General features: G+C 38.2%; 1 protein-coding gene and 1 long non-coding RNA gene across 3 annotated transcripts in view; one reads left to right on the forward strand and one right to left on the reverse strand.

The window, feature by feature from the left end:
- Window positions 1-7,206: 7,206 nt before the first annotated feature.
- On the forward strand, window positions 7,207-14,889 carry LOC139129389 (uncharacterized). Its single transcript, XR_011551554.1, has 3 exons — window positions 7,207-7,342; window positions 14,464-14,588; window positions 14,752-14,889. It is a non-coding gene; the product is annotated as an uncharacterized lncRNA (long non-coding RNA).
- LOC139129372 (ATP-dependent DNA helicase Q1-like) overlaps window positions 12,806-16,218 on the reverse strand; it is a 33,347-nt gene continuing 29,934 nt past the window's right edge. For both annotated transcript variants that reach the window (XM_070695009.1, XM_070695016.1), the window contains one exon: window positions 12,806-13,147. In XM_070695009.1, the coding sequence (XP_070551110.1) occupies window positions 12,807-13,147 (341 nt within the window). In that variant the 3' untranslated portion in view covers window position 12,806. The remainder of the gene's footprint in view (window positions 13,148-16,218) is intronic.

Genomic DNA, 16,218 nt, shown 5'->3' on the forward strand with positions numbered 1-16,218 from the left:
ACTCTCATTTTCAGAATGCAGACACATGAGAATTCTGATGACTTTTTAACTTTTTCAATAAATTACAGCACAGTTTCAGTGTAACTAACTCGCTGTCCAAAGAAACTCAATACTGTGTTGTACAAAGCGCCTCGTAGACAGATTTTCGGATTCTCAAATTTCTACAATTCTTTTCTGATCTACCATCCGTGGATGCTCATTTAAAACCTCTTGGAGAAGGAAAAACTTTCACCGTCTTAGTTTGTCGAAAATCAAAACTTTAATTCCCCCCCACATGGCGGCCGTTTTGAATTTCAAATATCGCAAAATGTTGGGTAATTTGTTTCCCTAGTTGTAAACTTTGCAAAGTTACACCAGATTTTTATTGCTGATTTTGTAAGAGAATGGTTGAAAGTTTCACTGAGAAAGGTTTGAGCAAAAGTTTAAGTCTTTCACTTTCGAGGCGCATACTATAGAAATAACGGGCGACGAGCTGACCATTAACGTTTATTAGTGGGCAAGGGCGAGAGGAAAGCCAAAAATTAACGGGCCGCGAGGCTTGCCGAGCCGTTAATTTGGCTTTCCTCGAGCCCGCGCCCATAAATAAACGTTAATGGTCAGAGCGGAGTCTGTTATTTCCATTATATTATCATCGAACCCATGAAAACCGTCAAAATTTCCCAAAAATTCAGGAGCGAACGACAACTGGGCCCCAGAAACTGAGCAATACGCGACGCACTGTCACGCGCGCTGTAAAAAAGTTGGCAAATCCGGAGATGTTTTCAGAAAAAAGTATCACAACTTGACCTGCAAATGCTCCACTTTATTTTGTAATTGATTATGATTTACGTTTGAGCTTTAAAGTTACGATACTTTGAGTTGTTAATCTTGTTATTCATATTCACGGGCATGTAAACAAACCATTACTGTGTATTTGTGGTCAGTCACGTGGTTCAGCTCGACCAATCAAAATGCAACGGGCCGGGCATGGTAATATAATATTATTTATCATCCCATCGCTTATAGATTGAATCGTTGGCGTTGCATCATAAAACATGTGCGTAGGACAGTTGTCACTATCATTGAATTAAGGTAGTATGCACCTCGAAAGTGAAAGACTTAAACTTTTGCTCAGACTTTCCTTTAGGAATCTTTCAGTCATTCTCTTTCAAAATCAAGTTTAAAAATCAGGGGTCACCTTGCAAATTTTGGTACTAGAGAAACAAATAACCCAAGATTTACCGATATTCAAAATTCAAAATGGCCGCTATCCCTGTTTTAACTCTATGGAGAAAAATATTTTTTTCGAATTTTGAAAAAAACTAAGCCGATGAAAAGTTTTCTTACACCAAGAGCTTTAACATGAACCCAAGGGCTCGAAATTAAGTTTTTTCCCTGGTAGTCCCATTGGGCTACCCTTTGCTGAAGTTGGTAGCCCAGTGACAATGTCTGGTAGCCCATGCATGAATGAAGAATTTTTTTGGTAAAGGATATTTTTATTTATATCTAGACAATGAAAGATTTATTTTCATGATTCTATCCAGGAAGTGAATTTTCTAGTCATTTGACATCAATACCCGCAGATCAGAGCCTAGGAGAACGGTATAGCATGTGTAGTGGACAACGGTGACGCCTCATAGTTAGACGACCTATTCACTCATAGGCAGAGCTTATATGCAAATTTTCATGTTCGCCATGACAACTACTTTTCACTCAACACGTGTAAACATAACATGGCTAAAATAGATCGGTTATTAACTTCAGGATGACAACTTGGTACAGTCATGTTCCTAATACTTTCGTGGCAATTTTGACTATATTTCTCCACCATAGTACACTATCATGCGATGATCTTGTACACTTCGGAAAGCGTAATTTGTGGATGGCCAGACAGCTTTTTCTTTGCAGTTTGAATATTTTTGTGTTCAATTGTGATTGATACATTGTGGTTAAATAACTATGAAAATAAATTTTCTTTGGCCATCATTTCCTGTTTCTGTCATCCAAGTACATCAGTTAATAAAATGACATTTTATTGAAAGTTTGTCGCGACAAATTCGACTGCACTGTCGCTTTTTAATTTTCATAACTGGGTTGACTGTATGAGCGTCGGTCATCTCGCAGCGACCAACATCATGCCGCTCACTAAGTAATTTCATGTCCCAGGCTTTAGTAGTCCGTGTGGACTACCATTTCATGGGTTTTGGTAGCCCCAGGGAAAAGTTGGTAGTCTGTGGACGCGGGACTACCGCTAATTTCGAGCCCTGTAACCCCCACGAGTGGTATATCAGGAAAGAATTATTAATGTTTTAGAGTCAGAATATGTGTCCCCGAGGCGCGATCTACCTTAATCAAACTTACACAGGATAACTTAAAAACCTACCATGCAAAGTAAAGACGTTGCCTTCAACTTTACCGATCGCAGTTCCATAAAGGCCCCACTTTATAATAAGATTTTCCTAAAAAATGCGTTTAGTCGATAAATTTTCAATGGAGTGTTAGCGTGCACTTATGCGACAACAAGGGATTTGGAAAGTACACTTATGAAGACAGATCGCTCTTATGTTCAGGTGGGCTGAATGAAAAATGTACAGGACGGTTCATATTCAGTTCTTTTTCTTAGAACAAGACGCTAGACACAATCGAAAATGTGTTATCCCTTCAAAAAGCTGAAAGAGAGCGGTGTGGAATTATTACCTCGCAATTTGTGTGCTTTGAAGCTTGAAAATACTATGTTCGAATTCTAAAATAGAAATTTCATCGAAGGATGCAAACAAGATAGTTAATATCTTCACTTGACGGAGAACGAAACGAAGCGAATCATGTGTTCTTAAACGTGGCAGCTTTTACCTATTCCATTCTGTAGTGTTCCGGTCGCCATGAGTCGTAAAATATCAATTCAACTGTAAAACTTATGAATATCCAAATGCAATTCACTGGAACCTTTTGTCTTGAAGTCAACATAACATACGAGTCGATCATTGGCTGATATTCCCAAGAAGCAAGTTGACGACTTTATACTGTTCAAAAATCCTAAAAATCTGAAGTGAGAACGAACACATTGTCGACATCTACGATCACGAGACCCGGGCCGACACCATCACTATTGCAATGACGCGCTCATCGGCATTTGCATTGTATAACAGGGGAATAGTGTCGTTTGGTCGTTTGGTCAAATGTGGTCGATGTGAAACTCATGCTACTTTAAATACGATTGGAACTAATTTGGGATAATCGGATGGTGAAGTGAGGTCGCTTTAATCTGTAAATATAGGCTCATCTGCTTTTCTTTTAATAATTTGTATTATCGCAACATTCAACTATATAGCACTTAACATTATTGAGAAATTTGAAAATGTCAAGATCCAATTATCCCAAATTAGTTCCAATCGTGTTTTTATGATATTTCCACAATTTTTCAGATAAGATAGAAGCCTTTAGTTTTTGAAGTGTCTGTCATAATGAAGAAAGAGTTTGCTCAGCCGCAAGTTTTATCCTTCCAGTTACAGCTTCTTGTGCTTCTCAAGTGAATTCTTTCATTTTTCCGGTTACTTCAAAGGAACCAGAAGAGTTAATTATCCATCAGAGCATGGACCTAAAATAAGTCTGAGGTCCATCCATGGTTGGCATAATCGCTATCGGAGTTTCCATCCTCCATCGCTCCTCTTTACCAATTTGTGGAGAAGGTTCTCTGACGTATTCTGTATTTAAAACCTTGATCTCTTTTTTCTTCCAAATCTTTACTTGTAAACTACCGCTAACAACCAGGTGATAACGTGCACACGAAAACATCTTTGTAGCACGATCCTACACTTCTTTGCTTCATTCTACTTTGATGAGATTGTGTGATTCCTAAGATACTACACTATTGCGCGCGGTAAAAACACTGTCTAGGGCTTTGTCCGCGAAGTACACCTCGATAGTTATATCACGGTCCCTCCACAAAACGTTATGTGGAGGGACCGTGGTTTAATGTACATGCAACATTGTGTTGTTATACTGAGGTACCAACACATTGTTGATAACATGAATTTTACTATAACATTGAAAGTAAAAGTAAAGGAGCCGCTATAGGTTGTTGCTGATCCGAACACGTCAATTGATTTTGCGATATGTCTGAGCAAGGAACAACAAAACTGGTGGGCAAAAAGATACCTAGGCTCGTAAATATGGAGAAAGTAGAACTCCAGTTAAGTTGAAACAATCATAAGGAAAACAAATATGGAATTGGTAGGTTGAGGAAATTAACGTATATGTGATCTTGCTTGTGACTTTTTGGGAATGCTTCTTAAAATGCGCTTGAATACCAAACAGAACTTTCAGACGGACTCCCTTCGAATCAAATAATCAAAACAACAGTGAAGAAAAGTGGACCAAGATAGTGTTGCGAATTAGCCGTCAGTAGCCTAAGGGGTCGTTAGAGGTAGAGATAACACCCTAGCCCTTCCAAGAAAGCCCTGTTAATCTAACTAGATCAGAAACACTGCGGACCTATATCATCAGTCACTTACAGTGGGCAATCGGCAGCGATACAGTGAATTTTATGGAACAAGCTATGGAACATTTTGTTCCCGTTTCGACATGGAGATTACTCGTCAAGCTCTAAAAGTTGTCATATTTTTTATTTAAGTATTTTCATCACAGTTGTTTCATGAACGCACTGTAATTGAGACCTATGTATCCTTTGGAATCATTATCATCAGTTGTCAATTCTGGGTTTGTAGAAAACATAGGTAAGGAAATCTGTTTGAGAAAATTTAATTTAGTGCTTGATAAAAAATCAGCGCTTTACAAACAGAACAAATATTTCATAGATTTTATAAAAAATGCTTATCCTATTATTGATCATAAAAGCTGGTGCCGATCGTACCGATGCAAATTATCCATATCATCCATAAGTAATCGCTGTACCGAATTTGAAGGTTCTTGGACAAGCAATTCTGACGATTATTTTTAACCGAAAATGATAAAAATATTCTTGAAAATGAAAATGTTATCCCACCAAATGACTAAATTTGCATAGTTGGCAAAAGGTATCAATGACAAAAATGTTAAGGTCAAATCTGGGAATCTGGGCAACAGTTCCAGAGTTTCAGCATTTGATTAATTTTGCACTTTTCATACTTTATTTTGGATACAACATGTTTAAGGTAGTATGCGCCTCAAAAGTGAAAGACTTTTATCTTTTGCTCAAACTTTCCTCAAGGATTCTTTCAACTATTCTCTTTCAAAATCAAAAATAAAAATCGACGATCACCATGCAAATGTTGGTATAGGAGAAACAAATAACCCAAGATTTACCGATATCTGACATTTAAAATGGCCGCCATCCCCGTGGTAACTCTATGGACAAAAATAAATTTTCGATTAGAGAAACTAAGACAGTGAAAAGTTGTTCTTACACCCAGAGCTTTAAAATGAACACCCACATGCGGTAGATCAGAAAAGCAATGTGAGGCAAAAAGAAATTGTGCTGTTCCGAGAACATGGTTTTCAAAAATAGGGTAGGTAGGTCGGCAGATTTTTTTCCAAAATATTTTTGTATTTACGAACGCATGATTTTACGGATTTTTCTTTCTTTTTTTTTAACTTCCGCGTTTACGTAGCTCTACAAAGTTTAGGGTCGGGTTATCGGAACAGCAAAATGTTTTTTATTTTTCCTGAAAGTTTGAGAGTCTGAATAGCTGTCTCCGAGGTGAATTCTGCCTTAAAGAAATTCACTTCTCCGCCCTTTGGTGCACCTGAACACTAAATACTTAAATCATAGGTGCTGTGGTCTTAAAGTTTTTGATGTGGACAGACAGACAGACAGACAGACAATCATAACATCCATACACGCATATATACATATAAACGACATACATTTATCATCCTATACGGATACCTCCTGTATTGACATATATTGAACACTGTCAGAGACCTACGGACATCTTTGTCATCTAAGAGTTAGTACAATTGGGACAAAGGAAGAAAAATCTACCAAGCAATGAAACCTTATGAGTAGTCAGAATACAACTCCGTAAAACAGGTCTAGCAGGACACCGACATCTCATGGACAGGGTTACCTTGAGATTGAAGACTTCTATCTTTTAATTTTTTATCATAAGTGAACTCACACACATCATGATCGAGCCAGATACTGTCTCAGAAGTTTCATGGATCAAACCTATAATTAATTTCCCCAAGGCACCACAGTAGTGTTAAGTTAAAGTGTACTTCTTCAAAGCATTCAGCGGCACAAATGCTGTTGACGTTAGATTAGCATCACCTTGAGTACTGATTAAATTGTTGTGTTGACAACTCCATTGAAACTTCAAGCTTGTGATGAAAATGAATAGAGCACCAAGCGGTGTTTTTGCTGATATTCATGATCATAGTTATGATTTTTATGGGTCTTAGGGAGCATTCGTTATTTACGGGGAGGGGGGCGGTGGAATTTGAGCGACAAATGAAACGTAAAAAGCGACCCCCCCTCCAAATCAAATTTCTAAAATTTGACCCCCCCCCCCCTCAATTCATCAATTGTAAAATGTGACCTCCCCCCCATGAAAAAAAAATTTCATCAGATTTGATTCATTAACCCTTCGCACCCTGTGGCCCCGGGCTGAAAAAGTTTCCTCACATACTAGAGAATCAACATTTTTGGTGAAATGCCAAAATCAAATATTTGCACACACATGAACTTGTAATCGCTCTAGTCTAATCAAGTACACTAATATCAATAATCAAGAGTACATAAATACACAGATTTACCTAGTTTTATATTGGAAAAAAATTATTCATAGTTTCCATATAGACAAGATAGTGAATCAACATTTCGGTGACATTCCAAAATCAAATTTCTTGCACAAACATCCACTTGTTACCACCCTAGTCTAATCAAGTAAATTAATATCAATAATCAAGCGTACATAAATACACAGATTTAACTAGTTTTGTAATGGAAAAAATTTATTCATAGTTTCCTCTGACAAGATAATGAATTAACAATTCGGTGAAATTCCAAAATCAAATTTCTTGCTCACACATGCACTGGTAACTACCCTAGTCTTATCAAGTACATTAATATCAATAATCAAGAGTCTATAAATACACAGATTTAGCTAGTTTTGTATTTAAAAGAAATTATTCATAGCTTCTCATAGATTATGTATGGAGGACCTGTGTATTTTCTATTTTGCCTGGGAGTTCTTGTGTGTTATCACTGTATACCTAGGGAGTCCAAGACGGGAACTTTCCAGAGAGTGTTTTACGGTGCATGCTTCACTGGCACTGGAAGGTTTGAGTGTCAGCGTGTGCTTTTTAAGTCAGATATTTCTCTATTTTGAGTCTTACTCAAGTCAGCAGATATGTAAAGAAACCGGTGAGTGGCAGAGATTGAATTTTATGCGGATCGGACTGTTTATTTAAACCCTACGCCATCCTCTACTTTAGTCGATGGAACGAACATTGCTCACACAAGTGAAAGCCGTGCCGTATATTTGCAATATACACACTGCACGCTAAGATGATAATATCACCACAAGTTGAAAGCTGATCTTTCTGCAGCAAATTGTGTGTTAACTGTGAACTTTATTCCGTTTATGAGTTCAGTCAGATGTCTGAGATTGTCATGAGAACATTATTTATGATCGTTCCACTGAACTTTTGTCGATGCGCGGAGTTAGCAGAGGAAGACTTCAGATTAGTTCGGCATGTCCCGACCGGAAGTAAACAAGATCTAAGATGGCTGCTCCCGTGGTAGCTGAACTGGACGCTGCTTAGCAGTGAATTGCGTGTGTTGTCGCCGACTTTCATGTGCAGACATTACACGGGACTTACAATTGTGCTCATCATCGAACATTAGTTAAAGTCGCGTGTGAACTATTTGTGTTTCCAAGCCGCGTGGTCAAGTCTGAGGTACCTCTGCAGTAACGTTAAGTTTTCCATAGAAATTGTTAAGCATCTAGAAAGGGTTTGAACAGAGTTTTTGTTCTGAAAGTGTGTTCGACTCCTGCCGTCCAGCAGTCGATCAGTACGGTTACTGTTACCATGGAGTAATATTTGTAGTTTTGAAGTACGGTTTTACTATTTTATATGTAGACCCCGATATTTGACACAATATAGTAATATACAGAAGTTGTTTGTTACATTATATGACTGTGTGTTGGTTCCTCATTTCATGCCCCATGCTGTGTAGCCCTGCGTACAGGTGTGTGCACGTGTGTTCCCAGCATTATATGGCCTCTACCAAAGCCCTGCAATCGTCTTTGAACAGACTTGAGGTCTCTGCGGCCTGGATCTGGACCGCAATGAAGACTAAACGGTCTTTTGGGCCGAAATTCTGCTCTATTGGGGCAAAATCCTTTCCCTGCCTACCTTTACCTCCTAACCAATCCCAGAAAAGATGCGATTGACTTCTCCTAACGTCCAAAACCGCTCATTTTCTGAAACATAACATACTCGACAAGTTGTTTACCCATGGAGATCCCCATTTTGAATCTCGCTGCAGAGACCCCAGTTATCTCCACAGACCGTTGCAGGGCTGTGGTGGAGGCCGTATACGCCAGGAACACACAGACCTGTACTCAGGGCTACATGCTCTGTTGCTGCTCTAGAGAGGTTAACGCCAGTCTCGGACTTGTTGGCCCTGCTAGAGAAATAAATTTGGCTGAGCTTCGGTCGGTTATTATTCTGCCGTCTCGAAACATCGGTTACACAAGCAACATTTCGGTGAAATTCCAAAGTCAATTTTGTTTTCCATAACTCAATACAAACCTTTGTAAAATTCCCCCCCCCCCTTCAATCATTGATTGTAAAATTTGACCCCCCCTAAAAAGTGGTTTTGTAAAAGTCAACCCCCCCCCCCCCGATTTCCACCGCCCCCCCTTCCCCGTGAATAACGAATGCTCCCTTAAAACTCCCTATATAAGGCCAAGAAAAATAAAGTTTGTTTCTCATCCTCATGCGCGTCAATTCAGACCTGCCACGGTCAACCTTTTCTTCTGTTCATGCGGAAATAAAATGCAAAACAATACCGTCAAGGACAGTGTGCTCACATTCGGTTTGAATTGGTAAATTCAAGAAATATTTAAACCAGAAAAACAAGAATGACAAAAGCAAATAAGGTCTGCAACTTAGGTACTGGAGGTCGTCTTTGGGAACATGCATATCAACTTCTATAGCAATGGGACAAGCAGATCCTACATACATAAAGCAAATGTCAACAAAAAAATTAGCCAGAGAAGCTTGACAAAAAGAAAAGGTGGGAGAGTGGGGAAAAAATAAAGAGTGGGAAAAAATGTACAAGGGATCTGGTAAAAAGTAATGCTACCTCATCAATCTTCTAGCCCCTACCCCCTCCTGAATATCAAATGTTCCACCCCTTACATAAAACCAGCTGGCAGGAAATATATTTACAACCTTGAAATGTTTTAATTAATGCTATGAGTGCTATCATTCGAATGTGATATGCCTTCCACTGTGGGGGGGGGGGGGGGGGGATTACAACATCTGGAATTATCCTGGATCCTAATTTCTCATCAGTTCTTATGTGTCTTACATGCAAAAGTTGCAAAAATTGGTTCGCAATGAAAAAATTTACCTCAACTTTGTTTTCTGGATCAAATTTTACTACAAATTGATATTAAATATGACAAAATTATGTTCACAGCCTTCGAAACTCTCTCACAACATATCCTGGGTTGGTGTAGGTCATTTAAGGTCACAAACTGAGAAAATTACCTAAAATATAAAAATTTGGGGGTTTCCCAACACTTTGAGCAGAAAATTTATCTAATAACATCCCTCGGGACTTTTGTACCAAATTACAAAGCTATCAGACAAGTAATTTTGAGAACAAGTTTTCTTGACCAAAAATGACAAAATTGTCTTAAAAATACAAATTTGTATATTTCAGGACAATTTCCACATATCTATTGTCATCCCTTGACATCTGTACACCAAATATAAAAGCTGTCTGTCCAGGGGCTTTAAAAAGAAAATATTTTTTAAGATTTTTTGACCAAAAATGACAAAACTGCCCCAAAATGTTTCCAATTTTGTCGTAATTTCAACAATTAGAAGGGTAACACCCTTGCAAACATCCAATCCAAATTTGAGAGCAATAGGGCTAACGGTTTTGGAAAAGAATAAATTTTACTTAAAATGAGAAAAATAACCAAAAAATTCAGTAAAAATACAAAATTCGAGATATCTTCACAATATTCATAAAACTGATTTTCATCAACCTAAGGAACCTGTATACCGAATATCAAAGCTATCAGATTAGTAGTTTGTGAATAAACAATTTTTGACCAAAAATTCGGAAAATTGCCCCAAAATTACAAATATGAAAATTTCAATTAAATTTGCATAAACTTGACTGAGGTCATCCTGAGGAACATGTATACCAACTTTCAAAACAATCAGATGAGTGGTTTCAGAAAAAAACATTTTTTGACTAAAAACTGAAAAAATTACCCCAAAAATAGAAACATGCAAATTTCATCCCAAATTTTAAAGACCTAATTTAGAATATCTAAAGGAACCTGCACACCAAGTTTCAACCCAATCTAACCAACGGTTACAGAGTTTTAGCAATTTGCAGTGTTTTTTTTTTTCCCCTCATTTGCATATTTTTGACACTGACAAGTTCATTTGAACAAATTCACATCTCCATCCCTAGGTGCACCTGTACACCAAATACTAAGACAGTAGGTGCTGCGGTTTAGGTGTTTTTGATGTGGACGGACATACATACATACATACATACATACATACATACATACATACATACATACATACATACATACATACATACATACATACATACATACATACATACATACATACATACATACATACATACATACATACATACATACATACATACAAACATACAAACATACATACATACATACCGGTACATACATACATACATACATACATACATACATACATACATACATACATACATACATACATACATACATACATACATACATACATACATACATACATGCATACATACATACATACTTACATACATACATACATACATACATACATACATACATACATACATGCATACATACATACATACTTACATACATACAGACATACATACATACATACATACATACAGACATGCAAATCGGATGCAAATGAGCTGATTCAGCTTATACGATAGATAACCTCACATTGGTACACCAAATGTGAGCTAAAAATAAATGCAAAAGTATGCGACGATCGTTCATAACACAGTGCTGTATAAAACAGAACTGTAAACAAAATAACTGACACTAACATTCCATTCAGAAGTGTACACATATGCCACTGTTGTATTAAGCTGTCAAAACTGTGCATTGCTGCCGCTGCACTAAAAGTCAAACTGCAGAACTGTTGCTATACAAAAATACTATAGCAACACTGCTTTGCATTTATCTCTGCTTGCATTACTATGCTGTTTTCATGTTTTTTAATGTGTTCTTGTTGGTTGAAGAAAAGAAAATTGAGAGAAAAAATGCATCACCACATCATTTTTGCAATATGTCTAGGATGAGAAACAACTTTTCATTTTCCTTGGCCTAACTACAGAATGCTGCAGCCATTTTTCACAACGGTCTGCATTTTGATTCAAGCAGATGATCTTTGCAATATGGGTATCAAAACTCAAGGGTCAGCACTTTTTTAGAACCAAAGCTATCTCCATGGCAGTGAATTACTTATTCCCATACCTCATTCTATACATGTATTCTATTCACTTGCTGGTAGCATGCTCCAAAACACCCTTCTCACATCTTATGGATTGAGGAAGATCATTTATAGCAACACATGTTTGTGACTTATATGTTTGAAACGCATATTTATTTACTTTGCATTCTAATATGTTTGTTAGAGGAACACGCCACTCTTTCCTCTGTGAACATTGATAAATAAACATTAATTTCAAAAATATGAAGTTAACATACTCATACTAAGTCAGGGCTTCCATGATTAATTTGATTAAGCTGTTCGAGTACACAGTTTCTAATTCCTTCAAGTCATTATCATCACTGCTAACATCATCATGAACTCTTCTATCGCAACCTGATTTCACATATTTCTGCTTCATTTCACGACTGGCGTCTCTCTTAATCTGCTCTTGTTGTGGCCCATCCATGGCATTACTTTGCTCCTTGTCCACTTTTTTCCTTTTTCTTTTCTTAATCTTGGAAGAGTGTATAACATTACAATCAGTCCTTTTTCTCTCCTTAACTTCAAAAGAGTCGTTCACATTTCTGTCAAAGCCGAGCTCTTTTTCCTCCAACTTTCTAAGCTGACTGGTGTAGACTGTCTGAATGCTTTCGAAGTCACTATCAGAGCTGCAGAGATCATCTTGAAGATCTGCTGAAGATGAATTCCCCAGTGATGTTTCAGTCCTTAGCTTTTTCACATTTTTGCTGCCAGGGTTGGAAGATTCAGATCTCCTTTTCAAGTCCTTGCTTCTCACCTTACTAGCTGGCAATTTCTTCTCTAAGCTGATTGCCTTTTTCTCCCTATTACTAGCTTGACTTGCATTGTCACACAATGAAGAAGAAATCTGTCTGTCCATATCCTTTGTGAGATATGCTGTGAGACTCTTGGTTGGTGATTGAGAAGAGCTGGCTGGATTTCTTTGCAGGTTTGACATGTCCTGGTTTCTGTCTGTAGAGCTACCTGCTTTGGAAGCTTGAGGAGATTCAATTTCCTTGTCTTCGTCGTCTGAGATAATTATACACTGAGCCTCTCCAGGGCTTGTTGCTTCACGAGATAACCCCTGACGCACTTCTAGCCCTGGTGAATCTTTCATCTGGATTATTTCTTCTTCAAAGACCGACCTTGGCCTTCCCTTTCTTTCTTTTTCTCACAACTCGACTACTTTCAGAAGCCGTTGAATGGGAACTCTCTTTGTGTTTCCCACTTCCCACAGTCTTGCTTCTGCTCACATTAAGCTGGGGAAGTTCTGACACTTTCTGACTTTTTGACGGAAGGCATACTTCGACCCGCTCACCCATGGCAGTGATGAGTTTTTCTTTGCTACCTGGCACAATGTAGCTGATTGTGGAGTATGGTGTGAAGTGGAAGTCCTGCCTCAGATAACACTCAAGTAACAGATGAGTCACAATCATCTCATACTTTTCCTCTGACATAGGTGGCAATTTCAGATCTGCAAAAAAAACAAAGAATGTCAAATTTTTAGTTTTACAGATGCCGACTTGAGTTATTAATACCTTTATACAGTTTAGATAATTGGTTTATGTTTCTGTCTGACTTGTATGGAGTGGCTGTGATGTGTTGTGTAACTGAGAGCATGTAGCTGATTAAAGGGAGGTATGTAAGGGTAGCTCAAACCCCAACTGAGACCGCCAACTGGGACTCCCAGTTTGCTTAAAATGCACTCTGGGACCGGTCCCAGTTCACTTCTGGGACCGGTCCCAGAAGCGAAAGCGAACTGGGACCGGTCCCAGAAGCGAACTGGACCGGTCCCAGAAGTGAACTGGGACCGGTCCAGAGTGCATTTTAAGCAAACTGGGAGTCCCAGTTGGCGGTCCCAGTTAGGGGTTTGAGCTACCCTTACATACCTGGATTAAAGATGTAAACAAGACCACACCAAGCCCTGCTGTGTGAATGTTGTAAACATTGCTGATAGACGTCGATTAAAACACCTTGGCAATTGAGTTTTGCAGCTTGATCGAATTTGAGTGTAATTATTTCAAGACAACCACGAAAACTGTGATGGGACACCGAAATGTCGACAGCAGGAAGGAAACTATGAGCCTACGTTCAAACCTATTGAAAGCGAATTGGCTGTAAACCTCAGATACCAGAATTGTACATGGACATAAGTAGCAAACACGCTATACAATATCACAGTCACAGTCCTATAGAGGGACTGATTCATGATGTACTCTCAAATCACACGGAACTCCTTGTTTGTTTGTTTGTTTCTATTTGTTGGCTTGTGATTTGAAACAATACAGAATCCATAAATCTGTGTCAGCGATCACACGGTTAAATGGCCACTTGGAAGCAATCCCAACATAGGTAAACATGTCGTCCCTGTATAGAGCACACCCTAACCCTTTCACCCCCAGTTCCCTGTATACAGGTCCAACTTTACCATAGAAAACAATGGATTTGGGACAAACCATGGTGGTGAAAGGGTTAATGGTTACCCATGTGTTAAATTTACACGTTGTATTGTCACCAGACCAACAGAATGACACTCAACTTGACAATTTGTCAGAGGGGGCTAGAAAACAGCACACTGAAACCACACGTATTATTCTGGTTAAACCTGTTCAAACATCTTTCATTACGAAGACTATTCATGAAACTTTCACTGTACAACCATGGAGGTACGGTAGAACAAAGTACATGGTACAATCATGGTACCTCCATGGTACAAGAAAGTAAATAAAACGTTGGAGTGACCCTGATCTAATACACAATTTCTAAAAGTCCATACTTTCTCTTTCACAGTGCAACGATACCCATTACGTTGAGAGCTACAACAATGTACCGTATGTCTTATATATCAAGACAAGATGATAATATTCCAAGACAGAAGCTACAAATTGTGCAGCAACATGGCTTGTCTAGATTGGGTACGTATATCTTCACAAATATTACTTCTTTTCCCCTGAACAATATTAAATTGACTAATTCACTTACTTATTGTTAAAACCATAATTATTTCACAATTGTGACACAAGTCAAAGTTAATTTCTTGTTGACAAATTAATCAACTATTTCATATTTCTTTATCAGAACAAAAATGTGGATCGCTCAACCACTTCTGTTAGCCATGGCACGGAAATTGCTGCAATACTTAGAAGGAGAGGCTGATGAGTTCTAAAAAGAAAGACTGATAGGTGGAAGAAAGTATGTGGGATGCTATCATGCACCAGCTGTTTGCGTGTGGCAAAGTCCAAACAAAATACAACAATATACTGTAATGGTTACACTTTTCTTTTGGAATGAATATTGTGATGCTTTCCAAATGTATGAATAAATAACAGTTTTTCTTTTCAAATCATTTTCTTGTTAGTCCTTCTGTGTTTGTCTATACTAATTGTGGAAAACGTTGCCTGTTCACGAGTTCGTTTTGGATATTTCAAATTCCAAATGTGTGGTGACGCCAATGTATGCCAAGTCTTCCAAAATATATCATGCATTTTTGTCATATGTCATTTTTCTCTAACTTCTCACGTATACTATTTGTAATGGTGCATTTACCAGGCTAAAAATATGAAGCTAACCCCTGCTGCACACAAAAGAAATTAGCAAAATTTCATTTGCGGCAGTTTACTCGTGTGCGTGCGATTTTTCTTAATTTTTTTCCTCTCAAGCCGTTTCGCTATTCATATACTATCTTTTGCCTCGCAAGGCAAATTCCTCACTGTGTGTGTCGGAGAAAATGATTTTCCTCACTTCTTTTTTACTAAAGCACACGTGTGGAGATCACATGACTGTGGAATATGACCGCCCTGGCCTGGCCCATAGCATTGAAAATGCAGTCACTGGTGGTTTGGATATATGGTGATGGCCACTGTGCCCATAGAAAGATAGGCCAATCTATCTTTTCTGCCATATATTTTGACAGTATTCGCCATGTATCAAACCGCAAGCGACTGTGTTTTCATGAATGCTACGGACCAGGCTCCATATCAGTTACGGGCAAAATCACTACTTCCTCTTTGGACCAATTATTACCACGTCTGGCTGCATAGGAAACGTCTCTTATGGTTAAACTCAACAACCTACGCCTTTAGTAAAAGGCCATAGATTACCTCGATAATATGCCCAGAAGTCGCAACATGGGGGCACTGTTTGACGTCGGTAATTTTCACACGTGCAGCAAACACATCAGGGGTATTGCTTGGCCGGCAAAAACGTTGCAGTGAGAACCCTCTATAAACCGTATTATTTATCTATACAAGATGAATAGATAAGTAATGTTTACACGTACAAATTAGAAGATAATGACTCATACCAATAATGCTAATTCATGGTTCAGTATTCACAATATCCGATACATTACACAGAACAGCCATGCCTTAAAAATTACAGGTTTGTTCTCATACTAGGATTTTACTAAAAACATGCACTGAGATGGTTTTCGATTTCATTATGTTCTCTTTTTTGAGCTCAGAAGATCCAAATACAGATACATGTATCAAAGCAAAACAAGAAACACAAATCTGTAAAGTGTGTACCAGTGATCCTTACAGATAT

Source organism: Ptychodera flava, chromosome 1, assembly GCF_041260155.1.
Source record: "Ptychodera flava strain L36383 chromosome 1, AS_Pfla_20210202, whole genome shotgun sequence".
Taxonomy (NCBI): Eukaryota; Metazoa; Hemichordata; class Enteropneusta; family Ptychoderidae; genus Ptychodera; species Ptychodera flava.